General features: G+C 34.6%; 1 protein-coding gene across 1 annotated transcript in view; it reads left to right on the forward strand.

Annotated features, from left to right (window-relative positions):
• Positions 1-15,366, forward strand: part of LOC143237267 (guanine nucleotide exchange factor for Rab-3A-like) — a 46,784-nt gene that overhangs the window by 3,692 nt on the left and 27,726 nt on the right. The window contains exon 3 of the mRNA XM_076476331.1: positions 2,390-2,522. Within this exon, the coding sequence (XP_076332446.1) occupies positions 2,390-2,522 (133 nt within the window). The remainder of the gene's footprint in view (positions 1-2,389; positions 2,523-15,366) is intronic.

Here is a 15,366-nt window from a genome sequence, read left to right on the forward strand (position 1 = left end):
GGGCCATGACATAAACAGTTACTAGTTATCCTGGTATGTGTGATGATCTATCATGTTGCTCATAAGCATCACAAACATCTTGGTGCTTTAAATACTCTTTATTTATTCATTCAGCTTTTAAAGTGCTGTTATTTTTCTGGCTGAAAATAGATAATAATGTTTAAATATACCCCTTTTTTTTTAACCCATTTTGTAAGCATTTTATAGAAAATTAAAATTATTTTCGTAATGTGTATTTAATAAAAAAAGTCAACCCGATTTAGGCTTAGGCTGAAGTTAATACAAAAACAAGGTTCTGTTAAAGGTGAATAGAGTTTTAATTAGAGTTAGAAAGTTAGTGGAATTTAATAAATAATTAATCTCAAAGATTAACCCTGATTTGTAAGGAAAGGCCATTTTGTTGTGTTTCTTCGTTTCCATTCAAAATTTTATTTAACTACTATTTTATTGAATTTGTGTCAGTAAGTTTGGAATGAAATTATAGATTATAATTGAAACTTTGGTATTATATATATATATATATATATATATATATAATTTAATTTTTTAATTTAAAAGTAAATTTTAAAATAACACATTTAAATATAGATTTCAATGAGTCATTTGGTATGTTAAATGCAGCACTGTTTAAAATTAAATGTTTATGATATCAAAATACTTAGTCTATAGTTTCGTACAAATTAGGAACTCAAATTACTAACTAATATTATCAAGCAAGAATATAAAATATGAACCTCATATCTTTTTTATTTTGCTGAGATATGACTGAAGTACTGAATCAAACATTGTGACCCTGTTTATCTTTTTCCATTTTTTGAAGCAGGCCCTTGTATACTCCTACTGGCATCTGAATAGCCAGTCAACAGCTTAGAATGCCCCCAGAGTTGTTTTCTCAGTCATTTTAATCTTTGATAAAGGTACTGCATTCTTTCAATCCAAGTTTTTCAAGGAAGTAGGTTGTGTCTTTAGTCTGCTCAAAGTTTCATATTTTTTAAAATCTAAATAAATCCTAGGTACTAAGAAGCTTAATAAATTATAGTGGATTTCCATGGTTTCAATGTAGTTATTTATGATTTTTTGGTTATTAAGTTGTACATGTAAAACTTTAACAATTTTGTTTGATATCCTCCATACACAAAATTTTAAAAAGGTTAGCAACCTATGTCCAGCAACAACTGTTTACAAATTTATAGTCAGAAGAGATAATTGTTTGCTCTACTTCTTGATATATTTTTAAATATTTTAAGAAAAATAAGTTTAATAATTTATTTCTGAATAATAATAATCTCTATATATAATGTAGAATAATTGAAATATGACTGAATATTACAAAATACTTATCCACTAAAACAGCCAAGACAGGGAAGGCTAAAGGTCAATTTTTATATCACTGGATACACAACCTGAGTGCACGTGCACCTTGTTAATATAAGTTATGTAATGTTAGGTAGGCATGACTAGAAGGTCATTATAATAACAAATGAGCATATATATGTTAATATATAGCATTATGAGATGTGAGACTAAACATTTGCATTTTCATATTATAATATATATATATACAGTTATTCTAGCATGAAAAAAGCATGATTTATATTTATTTCCTAACTTTGTATGATGGTTACAAGGTTGGTCAAGTGACAAAGTTTAGAAAATAACAAAATATAAAGTCTTACTGAAAACAAATGTTTGAAATGTATGTAGGAGGTTTTAAAGATTATGCAAGTAACATTTTAGATTGTGAGACAAAGAATAGTTTTTTTTATTCATGATATGAAATTACTTTGTACTCAGAAAAGTAGTGAAACAGACTGTTTTCACAAACAAATCTTTAGTAAAAATATCTCATTAAAAATCTTATTTTTTTGTTTATAAAATACTTGTAATCTTTACTAAAAGTCTATCAAATGTTGTCAAGATACACATGCTATATCAAAAGTTACAGTACAAATACTTAACATGTGCAAATGTGTAGATGAACTTGTGTATATTATACTGAACCTGTTGAAAAGGGGTTAACTGATTATATTCAACAAATTGATTATTTTCACATGAGACTTGGATATTTGAAAAAATTGAAAATGAATTTGGTTTGATGATTATTTTCCAGATTTCTGGCATAACTGAAAATTATGAGAAATCATGATATCAGTATATTGATTACTTGGATAATTGGAATAATAAAAAATATTAGTCTGAAACACTGATTTTAATTTTTGATTATTTGATCTGCTGTTAATCAATGTAATTGATACCTATAAGTATAACAGTTATGTTGATTTATTGAATTAATTGCCAAGCTCTAATTCTATGTATACCTTTTTTTTAACTTGTGGCTCCTTTTTTGTAATACATAAATAAGGTCTTTTAGTGATGTTTTGTAATTCAGGTCAGAGCATTTGTCTGAAGACATCTTAGAAGAAAGTGATGTTGTTAAAGGTGGAAAGAAAATTCTGTCAGTAGCAGAGGTCAAGGAACATGCTTTTGCTAGATTGCAAGAAGAGCTAAGGAAAGCACAAGAGGTAATTATTTTTTGTTGAATGAATATTCTGATTTTTATGTTAACCACTTTTTCCTAAATGTTTTTTTTAAATGTAAAATACTGTTTTTGAAAGAATATTACAGTTATTGTGATAAATTTGTAAGTAAATCTCTTGGTGGCTAACATCATTGCATCATGTTTGTGAGACAAAAAAAAGGTAATCACCAAGTTCCTTTTTTTAAAACAAATTAAACTTTTGTAACTCTTACATATAAAATTGAAACTTGTATAAAAAATATTTTCATTCAGTGTTCAATTACTCAAAGGTAACAAAAATAGGCATAATCAGAAACCTCATCAGAATGCTGAGATGACATCACAAGACCCTCAAAGAAAAGAGATATGTAACAAAGGAATTATTTCAAGCTAGTATTTAATAACAGTTTTGCCAAAGCTGATATTAAGAGTGTCATACAACCCATCAAACAAGGTAAGTTTCAGGTCAAAATAACACTATTCAACTTACTAACAAAAGTGAAACTTTTGTAAAGCATGAAATTAGAAAATGATTGATATATCGTTGAACCTGTAGCTACAGTAAACAGAAAGCTGGTAAAGTGAAACAAATAAGATTGAAAGAAACCTGTTAAGATGGAAGAACATTGAATTTTTTTCCAGCCATGCCTTGAAATGTGGTACAGATATGCTATTGATTAAAACTTTAGTTCTTATTTTTTGAAACAAACTGCTGTTAAAAAACTTGTAAGCTCTAATTGTAAAATTTGACCAACTATGGGTGTGAACAGGGAACTAGAAGTGTGGTATTTTTATTAGCAAATACAATGTACATAGTTCAATGCTTTTTTGTGATTTTTTTTTTACACTTATCAGTCTACAAGTTGTTAGTTATTTAATTGTTGCAGTGCTAATACTTATACCAGCCATCTTGAGAGTACATTTACACTTCAAGTGGGTTTCTTTTCATCACAAATATTTCTGTAATTTTTACACCATGTTATTTACCTTAGCAGCATTTCAGACCTTTTTATTGAGTTGAGTAGTTGGATAGTTAGTGATTTTTGATAAATGATTAATTATTAGGTCATAAACACTTTTCATGTAAAATAAAATATGCATAAAAGCTGTGGAAAAAAAAACATGATTTCATCCTAGTTAATGTTTCATCATACTCCAAGTTAATGGTTCAGTGTTTCATAGTTATACATTATCCAATTCCAATATAATCACTCACCTTCATGTAAAGAAAGCTATTTTTCTTTTGAAATTGTGCTAATCTGTCTGAGAGACCTGCATGGCACAAATTTTGTGAAACTCCCATGAATTACATGAAATTACCCAACTGCATGATGATGTATCATGTGATAAAACCCTCTAACTCTTTGGACAAATGCACACTCAACATTTTTGCTGTAAATATTTCACTCTTTACTGTGGCAGAGGTCTTTGTGTATGTGTATATTTTTTCTGAGACTTGTTTAAAGTAACTACTTCAACAACTTTGTATTTTCAACCTTTAATATGAATTCACAGATTAACATGCATTCTTTTTCTGCTGACATAAGTTCAAATATTACTCACCATTTCCATTGAGATAGGAAATTCTTGTCTGCTGAGATTGTGGCAGCCATTGTATATTGAAAAAAATGCCATTCAGTTTGAAAACACAGTAAGAAAAATAATGTGGTGGGGTTCATGCTGCCACCTGCACCTTGTCCTTTTATTCCTGCCACAATATTCCTTCACAGATTTCAAAGCTGTAGTCGAGGAGGGTGAAATGGAGTGATTTTTCCACCTACAGAATATCTCCCGACTTTGCTGCTTTATGTAAGCTTTCAACCCATTATTTTTTTCTTTCTTTTCCCATGTTAGTGTGATAGTATTTACTTTAGGGTTAAATTCATTCCTACTGTTTTATACTTTGTTCTTCCTGCCCTTCCAGGTAACATATAGATATAGTTTATTCTTCTTGAACATGTAACTTATAGGACTTAAATGTTTAGACATTGTTTTTTACTTCTTAACATGTTTACACATGATATCTCACTTAGAATTAGTTTGTTACTTCTTAACTTGTACTACATAGACTATACTATTTAATCACAGTAACTTCTTAATATATACCACATAGTATGATGTATTTAATTGTAGATCATCTCTCTTTCACATGTACACAAGCATTTTTGATTGATTATACTTATTTCTCACCACATAAATAAAGATATTAATGTTTAGTTACAGTTAGTTGCTGTTTTATTTTGGTCACTCCTTCAAATGTTCAAAGAAAAGATAATGTTCACATCTCCTTCATTACTTCTTTGCATGTACTCTTGGTAGGTAATGCTTAGTCTTAACTGATTATAGCATGCTGTGTATACATAACTGCTAATGTTGATTCTAGTTCTTTATTCTTTAATGTGTATACCTAGATGATGGCATTTAGTTCTTGGCTATTACTTTTTTGCTTGTAAACATGGAAGGTAACTCTTTTTCTTGGTTAATTTTTCCTTTCTGTGTAGAAATCCAAATTAATCTTTAGTTCTAGTTCTTGCTTCTTAGCATGTCTACAAATAAAATATTGTTTTGAAATTGCTCAATACTTCTTAACGTGTGTGTTAGGTCCATGTTTTACTATAGTTCATTACTCCTTTGTTTGTACCTGTAGGGGATAGTGTTTGACATAGTTAATTCCTTCCAACCATGTCCTACTTAGAATATTGTGTTTCATCATGGTTTAATAATCCTTTCCATATACAGAACAACTGATGTTTAGAAATAGTTGCGTATTCTTAAAATATATACTTAGATGTTAACATTTATTTCTAGTTCATTACTTTATATAACACACAGAATGTGTTGTTCAGTCATGGCACCTTACTCTTTGTCAATTAAGGGGTAATGAGTAATCATAGTTTATTACTCCTTAGCATGTACACTTTGTAGGTACTCTTTAGTCATAGTTAATTACTATGTTATATATACACAAGTTAGATAATGCTTTGATTTAGTTCCTTTATAGCTTTACATACTTGGACATTCATTTTTAGTTCTCTTTGGTTACTCTTCAGCATGTAAATAGAGGAACTAATATTATGATGTCATATGTTCTTCTTCAATGTACAAACTTTGATGGTTTACAGACAGGCTTAATTGCACCTTAATGTCTACTTCATAATCTGAGTTTTATCAGTAGGTTTTTTACTGCATAATTGGTATCCATGGGTGGTAGTATTTAGTTCTCATACATCACTCCTTGACAGATCATTTTGTTAAAGTTCATTACCTTTTAGTCAGGGTGTGAATCTCTCAGTTCATTGGCTGACCAAACAAAACTGCAGGTGTACCAAAAGAGTACACCCAAGTGATTCTTGGTACAACAGGAATTGATCAAGTAGTGTACCAGTTTCAGTACCTTGGAATTGGCGCACACAGCCCTTCACAGTGGCATAAATATTTGACATAAATGAGGATCCACTGAAATGATCTTCCAGATATCACAAAATGTTCTCAATTTGGTTGGAAGACAGAAGTGCTTTGTACCTGTAGTTTTATAAATCAACTTTCTGCCTTTGCAAACATACAGTCATGTTTATTGTAACACAATACATGTACCAAGTGATACAGTTCACATTATTTGTACAATGTAAAATATATACACAGGCTACAATCAAGTGGTAAGGAAAATTCCATTATTAGAAGAAAAATAATCACCCCAAAACAGAAATGGTACGCATGTAATACAGTGGAGAAAAGGTAAAAGTTCATTGTCTCAAAAGGGAATATAATGTCATAAAACACAAAATGAAATGGCAACTTCTAATTAGCTGAAGTGACCATTCCTTTTGCTTGACTTGCAAAAGTTTTACCAGGAATATCATAATGCTGCCTTGCTTTAAGGTTTAATATGTAGACTGCTTTTAATGTTTTAGCTTCATGATAATTCATTAACCTAGCCTGGAAGGAAAATTTTGGGTTTAAGGGCCACAGTGCAGCTGGAGAAATACCTCACAGCATGAATGAACTAACTTTCTTATTATGAGGCTGAACCAAAGAAAAAAAAAAAAAAGATTACAACTTTCTTCAGTCTGTACTTGTCATAGACCTACACCTATCATCGGTGAAAATGCTAATTCATCTGATATAGGTAGGTCTCACACTAAATAGCAATAAAGGATAATTTTTACCTATGATTTTGATGCTCAAAAAAAGCAAAAGTACTTGTATGTGCTTCTTGAAATTGAGAAAATTGAGCCATTCAAAGAAGAACAAGTGTCCTTGGTTGGAGTTCGTTGCAGACGAGGGAGTTATGTTCTGGACTCTGTACAAATTGACCGAGTTTCTCTGATGGACATACACAGTTGTTTGTGAGATCTTGTAACTTCACATGCCCTCAAAAAAAACTTTTCAAAGAATACAGAAAGTCTCGGGCACTTCAGATGATAATAAATGCAGAAGGCAAAGAACCAGCCAGAAACAACACTCACTGTAACTTTGCCATAATCCCTAAAAATGTATTTGTATTGACAATAAAAGTGCAGCATATGTACATCACACCAGAGAGTTGTCTTTAGCAATCTCCTGATAACACACACAACATTGCTTTGCAATTTGCAATAAATGTTATTACCATACTCAAAGTCACAAAGTACTTCCCCCTGAACTGAAACAGTGTAACCCTAGTACAATATTTTGGATGAAAAAACTGGTGTAAATATCAGTACATTCCACTTCAGGGGGAGACAAACATGTAAAATAAAACCACAATAAATTTAAGCTTTCCAGTTTGCTTACATTGTCATTTATTTCACAAAACTTATGCATCTTTGGGAAAATGAAGTAGCCTTACTGTAATTCTTTAAAACATGCAAAAAACAGCTTCAATTCTATCATTGTCGTTGTGTAATTTATTTGCAAAGCAATTTTTTTTATTTGGCTTCAAGAAATGAATATTTTCTCTTAATAAGACAATGTACTTGTCCATGAGCAACATAAGATGAAGCTTTACACAATAGTATGTTGCATTGAAAAATGTGACGTTTATTCACTCTTTTGAACATTTGTAGGAACTACAAGCCATCAGTGGTGTTTAACCTGGTCTTACATAAATACATATATAAACAATAAAGGAGTTACTTATAAGGTGGCAGTGGAAGAATTAGTACACCATGTAAACAGTTCTGAATTCTTTTCCATGCCAGTTAATGGTTCTAAAGACAGATCTGTGACAGAGCAAGAAATAGCACATGTTCATCATTACATTGATAATGACATTCAAAACATTTTTCTTTGGAGTGTAAATGTTAGAAATGCATGTGCTGAAACAATAAGCAAAGAGCTAACAGAATTTATTGAGAATATTGGGATCCAGGGGTGGCAGAAAAAGCTTGTTGGATTGGGTCATCCTTGGTTCAAAGAGTGGCATAGTAAACATCCTGCCAAAACAAGTAATATCTTTTAGGGATTTACTGTGTATCACAGATTAAAGCTTTGTGTTTTGGATGTAAAGTATATATTAATGTTTCATACCACAATGAGAAGAATACTTAATTTTTATTCAAACTCTCACAAATGGTTGCAAGAAATGGGGGAGAATGCTGATTCATTGAACAAAATGATTGAAAAAGTTTGGAAGTGAAATACCATTAAATGGGCTGTTAGTAGACACAAGACCATGAAAGCTATAAGCAACAACTGGAAAAACCACAATTTATCACCTTGATTATATTGCTTCTAAATCAAACTTAGATGCAGCTTCTGTTGCCATTGGCCACTTAAAGACAAATCACTTTGTTTGCTTCCTCTCAAAAATGCAAGATCTTTCATCAGAAAGTACTTGTCAGTTTCTTTTCAATCAAATCACCCATCAGTGTGAATTCTTGTGCATGATAAGGGGACCTCCCAGAGAAGGTTCTGTTATTTCAGTTTACCCACCCATATGTTTGCCATGCATGGTGACTTGTGAAGGGGAAGAGAGGATCCTGGTGATTGAGGGGTTCAACCCTAACACACAACTTTGGCTTTGAATTCCGGTGGATAGGTGGCCCCTCTAGGATCATTTGTCCACCATGTCTTCACCTCAGACGTATGCTGCTGCACTTCATTCCACTACTACAGTGGGAGTGCAGATGGATCTCTCTGTGCTTTCAAAAGAATCATTCTTAAACCAAATGAAAAGTCTTTTGACCTCCATGCTTAAAAAATTTGAAGAATCTATGCCAATACCCATCTCTTTCCCTAACATGCATTCCAGTAAACCTCAAGATCCACTTCCTTTGGTTCTGGGTATGGACATTTCCTTGGGTGCACCTTCTTCTCCCACCCCAAGATGCAAAACAATCATTTTTTTATGTCCTCAGTTGCTGGAATCCTCTTCCAACAACAAAGACCTGCCAAATCAACCCAGGGCAGGTTCCATGGAGGTTGACAGACCTCCCTCGAATGAAGACAGTAAAAAAAAAAAGACGTCATAAACAGAAGGGTTCTCCACCCAATTTGTCTACACATAAATAAAAATGGCCACCTTGATACAATGGAACTGTCAAGGTTCACATTATAATATGTATGACATCAAAGCATTGACTGCTTCCTGTCATCCACTTTGTCTTTTCTTACCAGAAACATTTCTGAAACCTACCAATACAGTCACTTTTCGGCAGTTTTCTTTGTACAGAAATGACAGGCTGTGTAATGGACAAGTGCATGGAGAGGTGCACTGTTGGTTGATCAGCACGTGCCATCTCAGCACACCCTTGGAGGCCATGACCACTCGTGTTTCCTTGGGTCATACCATCACTGTTTGTTCCCTCTACCTGTCACCTGAAGAGACCTACAATCAATCAGACCGTGATGTTGTCATTGAACAGTTGCCATCTCCCTTTTTAATCCTGAGGGGCTTTAATGGACATCATCCCCTCTGGGGTAGTGCTGATATTGATGGGGAGGAGTCGCTCTGTAGAGTGTATGCTCTCTGTTCACAATCTTTCTCTTTTCAGTACTGGTTCTTCTGCTTATTTACATGCACCTGGTGAGTCCTTTACTGCTGTTGATCTGTCAATTTGCTCCCTTCACTATTCTCACACTTTTAATGGAAGGTTTATGGCAACACACAAGGCAGTGATCATTTTCCTGTCATTTTGAGAGAGACTAGTAATGGTTGATGCCACCTGACCTGAATGCCCAGGTGGAAGCTGAATCAAGCCAACTGACCCTCTTTCACTGCTCCTGCAGAACTTGATCCTGTCATCACCTATAAGCCATCAGTAGAAGACTGTGTGGCAGCAGTGGCTGACTGTATTATGCAGGTAACTGATCAATGTATTCCTAAAGTCTTGACATGTTTTCTACAGTATCCTCTTCTATGGTGGAATCCTGCCTGCCACATGGCATGAAAGACTCAAAAATGAGACTTGGATACTTTTCTTGGGTATCCTACCCTCTTGAACTACATCGCTTTCCAGCAGACTTGTACACATGCTCGGTGGGTAAGACGTCAAAACCAGAAGGAATCTTGGATTAAGTTCACAACCAGCAGCTCTTCTACCGCCAGTTCCAAAGTCATATGGGACAAGATTTGAAGGATCAATGGGCAGTATATTTCTGTCCCCTTTTTGATCTTGCTTTCTGATGGCCAGGAAGTAGCTGATACCCACAGTACTCTCAGTGAAAGCTTTTGCTGAGTATCTAGCACTTCTGCTTCATCCTGCACCTTCTTAGCCATCAAGATTTGAGCAGAATTATCACCCCTTTCCTTTTGAGCTGATTGTCTCTATGACTATAATCTTCCCTTTACACTGGTGGAACTCAAACTGGCCCTTCACAGGTCTGGCAGTACATTAGTCGGACCTGATGATATACACTATGAGATGCTGCGCCATCTATCTACTGCTTCTCTTACTATTCTTATCATTGTTTTTAACTGGATCAGGCAGTAGAATGTTTTCCTTGTTGCAGAGCACTAGGTAATTGTCTTACCTTTCTCTAAGCTTGGGAAGGATCCCAATATTCCCTCAAACTACCATCCAATTGCTTTGACAAGCTGTCTCTGTAAGACCTTAGAGAGGATGGTTAATGCTCATCTTGTTTGGTTCCTCGAATCAAAGAAACTTCTCTTGCCCACCAAGTGTGGGTTTCGACAACAGCACTCCACCATGGATCAGCTGATTCGATTTGAAATATCAACCAGGGAAGCCTTTCTCAAGTGACAACATCTTGTATCAATATTCTTTGACCTTGAGAAGGTGTATGATACTAGACAGAGGTATGGCATTTTGCGAGAGCTCTTCTTAGGTAGGTTACATGGTCATTTGCTTATTTTTATGAAAAAATTTGTCAATGAACAGGCAATTCGAAGTTTGTTTGGGTTTGACACTATCCCATTCTTTCCTACAGGAACTTGGAGTCACTCAGGGCTGTGTTTTGAGTGGCACACTTTTCAGTGTAAAGATTAATACCATCACCGAACAACTCTCTCTTACTCTTGCAAACTGGCTCTATGTCGACTTTCACATCATGTCAGTCATCGAACATGAGGTATATTGAGCACAACTACAGACTGTCCTCAATCATTTACTGAAGTGGATTGTAGTAAACAGTTTTAACTTCTCTCTCTGAAACCATTTGCATGCACTTTTGCTGCCAGTGAAGTATTCATCATGATTTTGATCTCCATGTTGGTTAAGTTGTGCTACACATGGTTCCTGAGACAAAATTTTTGTGGTTTATCTTTGACTGTAAGCTTACCTTCAGACCACACATCAAGCAGCTATGAGTGAAATGTACAAGTGCACTAAGCATCCTCCATGTCCTCTTTTCCACCACTGGTCTGTGGCTCTGCCAGGACCCTGGTTTTGAGAATGCTGGACTCCATTCATCAGCATGGACTTCAGCTCTGCACTGGGGCTTTCTGCACTTCCCTGGTTCAAAGCTTATACACAGAGTCTCATGAATCTTCTTTGCAACTCTCTTTACTATACGCTTCTAACTTTCGTTCCTTACCAAAGCATCCCACTAGGGATTGTGTTTTCCTTCCTTGGTGGGCCATACATTTTCAGAACAGATGATCTGCCATTGCTCCTTTTGGCCTTTGTATTCAGATGCGGTTGGTTGAATTGGGTCTGTCCTTGGATAACATTGCTATATCCACTGGTCAGCCCATCCCATCATGGCTTCTTATAGTCCCCAAATGTGACCTGTCTTTAAGTCATCTGAGAAAAGCAGACACTCTCGATTGGAAATACTGTCTGTTATTTGCTGAACATCTTTCGAACCACCTTTCCATTCCCATTTCTATGGATGATTCGAAATGAAGTAATTCTTGAGCTTTACCATGGTTTATTGTGGTTCGGTGGTTGTGCAAAGAATCTCCTCTACAGTTTCAATGTTCACTGCTGAACTGTACACCATTTCTCTTGCTCTGGATTACATAGAAGCTAAGAAGTACTGAAATTTTACTATTCATACAGGCTCCCTTAGTTCCCTACTGGCCCTGGAAGAGCTTCACGTTAGTTCTCACCCTGTTATTGTCAATATTCAAAACTAACTGGCCCATTTCTCTTTAACATCTACTTCCATCCAGTTCTTCTGGATACCAGGCCACATTGATATTCGTGGGAGCAAGCTCGCCGACACTGCAGTTAAGTCTATCTGCCCTAGCAGTATCACTGCTGTGCTTGTTCCATACGTGGACTGTGGTCCTATATTCAAGTCTCAGCTGCATCTCAGTTGGCAGTCAATTTGGAGTTAGCAATGTGAAAACAAGCTTTTCTAAATAAAACCCTCTATTGGACTTTGGCCATATTGTTTCTGTAAGGATCAGAAAGAGGAAGTTGTCCTAAGTAGACTATGCATTGGTCACAGGTTTTTAACTCGTTTTCTGTTATATGGGATTGATGTACCAATGTGTTGTCTATGTGACACTCAGGTCACAGTAAGCCACATTTTACTGTCTTGCTGTTGTTATGACTCCCAATGACAGTGTTATTGGTAATAGAGACACTGTCCATCTTGCAAATGTTTTTAATTTTTTAAAGGCCAACTTCAGATGACTAACGTTGATGTGATGTTTTAACTTACTTGTTAGTCATCCTTGCGAGTTATGATAATTAAAATTATGCTTCAGATAGGCCTTTAAAACTTGTATTACTGTACTTTCTCTCTTACTGCTGTAAGCTAGATATAAAAATTGTATTTAATGTTATTTAAGTTTCAAGTTCAAAAATTAAACTTTGTTTTGTTCCTTGATTCCTTTTTATGAATTTTAATAATTTTAAATTGCTTTTAACTTTTTACTGGATGTTTGGCACAGATAGCCTAGTTTCTTTGCACCATAAAACAACAAACCAGATCATTCAACTTTTGTCAGTACTATGAATAAGATCAAACCACCCTACAAGAGTTAAACCAAATGAAGACACAAGATGAATGTTATATTAGGGAAATAAAATATCTTATATTTGAGGAGAAAACAAGAGAATACACCTACAAAGGTGTTCAAGTTAGAGGTATCACAGCTGATGTAGAATGTTGTATTAAAGAACTTGATGCAGTTTTTTACAATGTAAGTATGTGTGAAAAAAATTTTTTTGTCAGCTGTCAGCAGGCACATAATTAAAGATTTGTTAGGTTTTACATTCAAAGTTTTGGCTAACAGGATGTAACAACTTTTCAGATTATGGCGAAGATGAACTTAAGAATTTGATAACTAATTTTTAATGTTTATTTTACAACATTTCAGTCAAATAAGTCACAAAAATAAAAGTAATTTTTTTTGCCTCCATCTGATAAATCCAACCTCCATCCAACCTATAGCAGGTTTGTGTATCCAAACAAAGATACTTACCAAAGCACGTTTTGTGCTTGCCAAAGTATTTAATCCTTTATGAATTGGTGAATATCTTCAGAAGACAAGCTTACCAGCTCCTCACTGTGAAATTCCCATGCTATTTTTAGTATTTACATATACTGGATAACTTTTTAATCTTCATTCGTTGCTTCTTAGCATATCACCATCATCTTTAAAGATATCTTATTAATTACTACTTCACATACCAGTAGCAGATAGGGCTTAGACATAATCATTTTCTCCAAACATTGTCACCCACAGTCAGGGTTTAGATGATACTACTTACTCCATAAAATGTACTACTTTAGGTAATGTTAAATCACCTTTCCTTATTTCTTTACAAATACATCTAGAAAATGGTGTTCAAACTTGGTTCTGAGCTTATACCTTTTGAATTTGTGTTCAAAATTTGTCATGTTCTAGCAGCACTTTACTTTGTTTTGAGTTGTCTTATTGATAATACTATGCCTTACTCCCTGATTAGTTCCTCACTCACTATTTTTCTGTCATTCTTTCTCATTGTTCTTCTTTAATAACTTCCTCTATTCTGTCACCTGTACCTCATTTCTCAGTCCTGGCTATCTAGAGGCACTGCATTTTATTTTGAGTTGTCTTATTGATAAAACTGTGTCCAACCCACTGATTAGTTGATCACTCCTTATTTTTCTGTTCTGGTTTCCTATTGTTTCTCTTTGATAACTTCTATTCTACCTCCTGTGCCTTGTTCCTCAGTCCTGGCCATCTGTTTCATCTGGTCAGTCTGTTTCATATTTTTTACTATGCTTTTCTCCATCTCCTCACTCAAGTCCTTGTTTCATTTTGGGATATCCATTAAGAAGCCCATTTGGTGGTCCATCACAGTATTTCTAACCTAGTTTCTATCATTCCACCTCCTCAAGTCACAGCCCCATCTTTCCCTTTTCTTCTTATCTATCCTCACATACATTCACACATACTCTTGAGGTTTGATATATCTTTATCATTGTGTGTGGGATTATTCATTCTGTCTCCTTGATCATTAAGCTATCCCTTTGTCCTGCTCTTGTCAGTGATGTAACTCTATTTGCCATTGCATAGGATGTACTTATCACCTTGGTCTCTTCACAAAATGACTCTCCCACAATCTGTGTTTTCTATTTCAGACTTTTGGTGACATTTCCTCCACTTTCCACCCTTCGCAATATGACAGTTTCCCTTTTCTGCCCCTTTCTATCCTCTTTCATTTTTTCTTTATCTACTACCCTCTTCCTATTTCTTGCTTGATTGAATTATCATCCTGGTTCTCCATGCTTTTACCAAGTACCCTTGTGAGCTTCTATGTTTTTGCTCTTATTGGACACATCCTTTTTTACTTGCCTATGTACACATTTATGCTCCCTAGCAATTCTTTGAACTTTCTTCTCTTTCTTTTTATCCTTTCCTCCTATATATCTTCCTTTAATTTATCTTTTTGTTGTTATTTCTGTTGTGTGCAGATGTTCTTTTTTTGTCCTGGCCACACAGTGTTTTGTTGCACTCTTCTTACCTGTGCTTCCTCTCACTGTATTATAATAACTGGGCCTTCTCTCCTTACCCAATTACAGAATGGATCCACAAGCTCATACATGTTGTACATGTCCTTCTGATTGTGGTTGTTTGTATGCTTTCTCAATTTTTCTGTTTCTTTTTAACTGGTTTGTGGACAACTCCACAGTTGTTCATCTCTCATCAAACCATCTCCATCATCTGACTGTCTCATCTGCTGTAGCAAACAGACTTCGATCAACAGCCATTCTACAATTAACCCAATATCTATAACAGGTGTAAGTACTCATTTAGTTACTTCTTTGCTTCCTCATAATTCTTTTACTTTTTGATCATACCAGGTGGCTGATGTTGCCTCACAGGGTATACATACCCAAAACATCTGTATTAGGCCAAGATAATGAAAATTAATCGGACCATCTGCCTTGGTCAAATCAGTGCCCACTATGATGTGGGGTATTTCGCAGGACCACTGGAGTTCTACTCATAATAATACATAATA

Source organism: Tachypleus tridentatus, chromosome 13 (genome assembly GCF_004210375.1).
Source record: "Tachypleus tridentatus isolate NWPU-2018 chromosome 13, ASM421037v1, whole genome shotgun sequence".
Classification (NCBI taxonomy): Eukaryota; Metazoa; Arthropoda; class Merostomata; order Xiphosura; family Limulidae; genus Tachypleus; species Tachypleus tridentatus.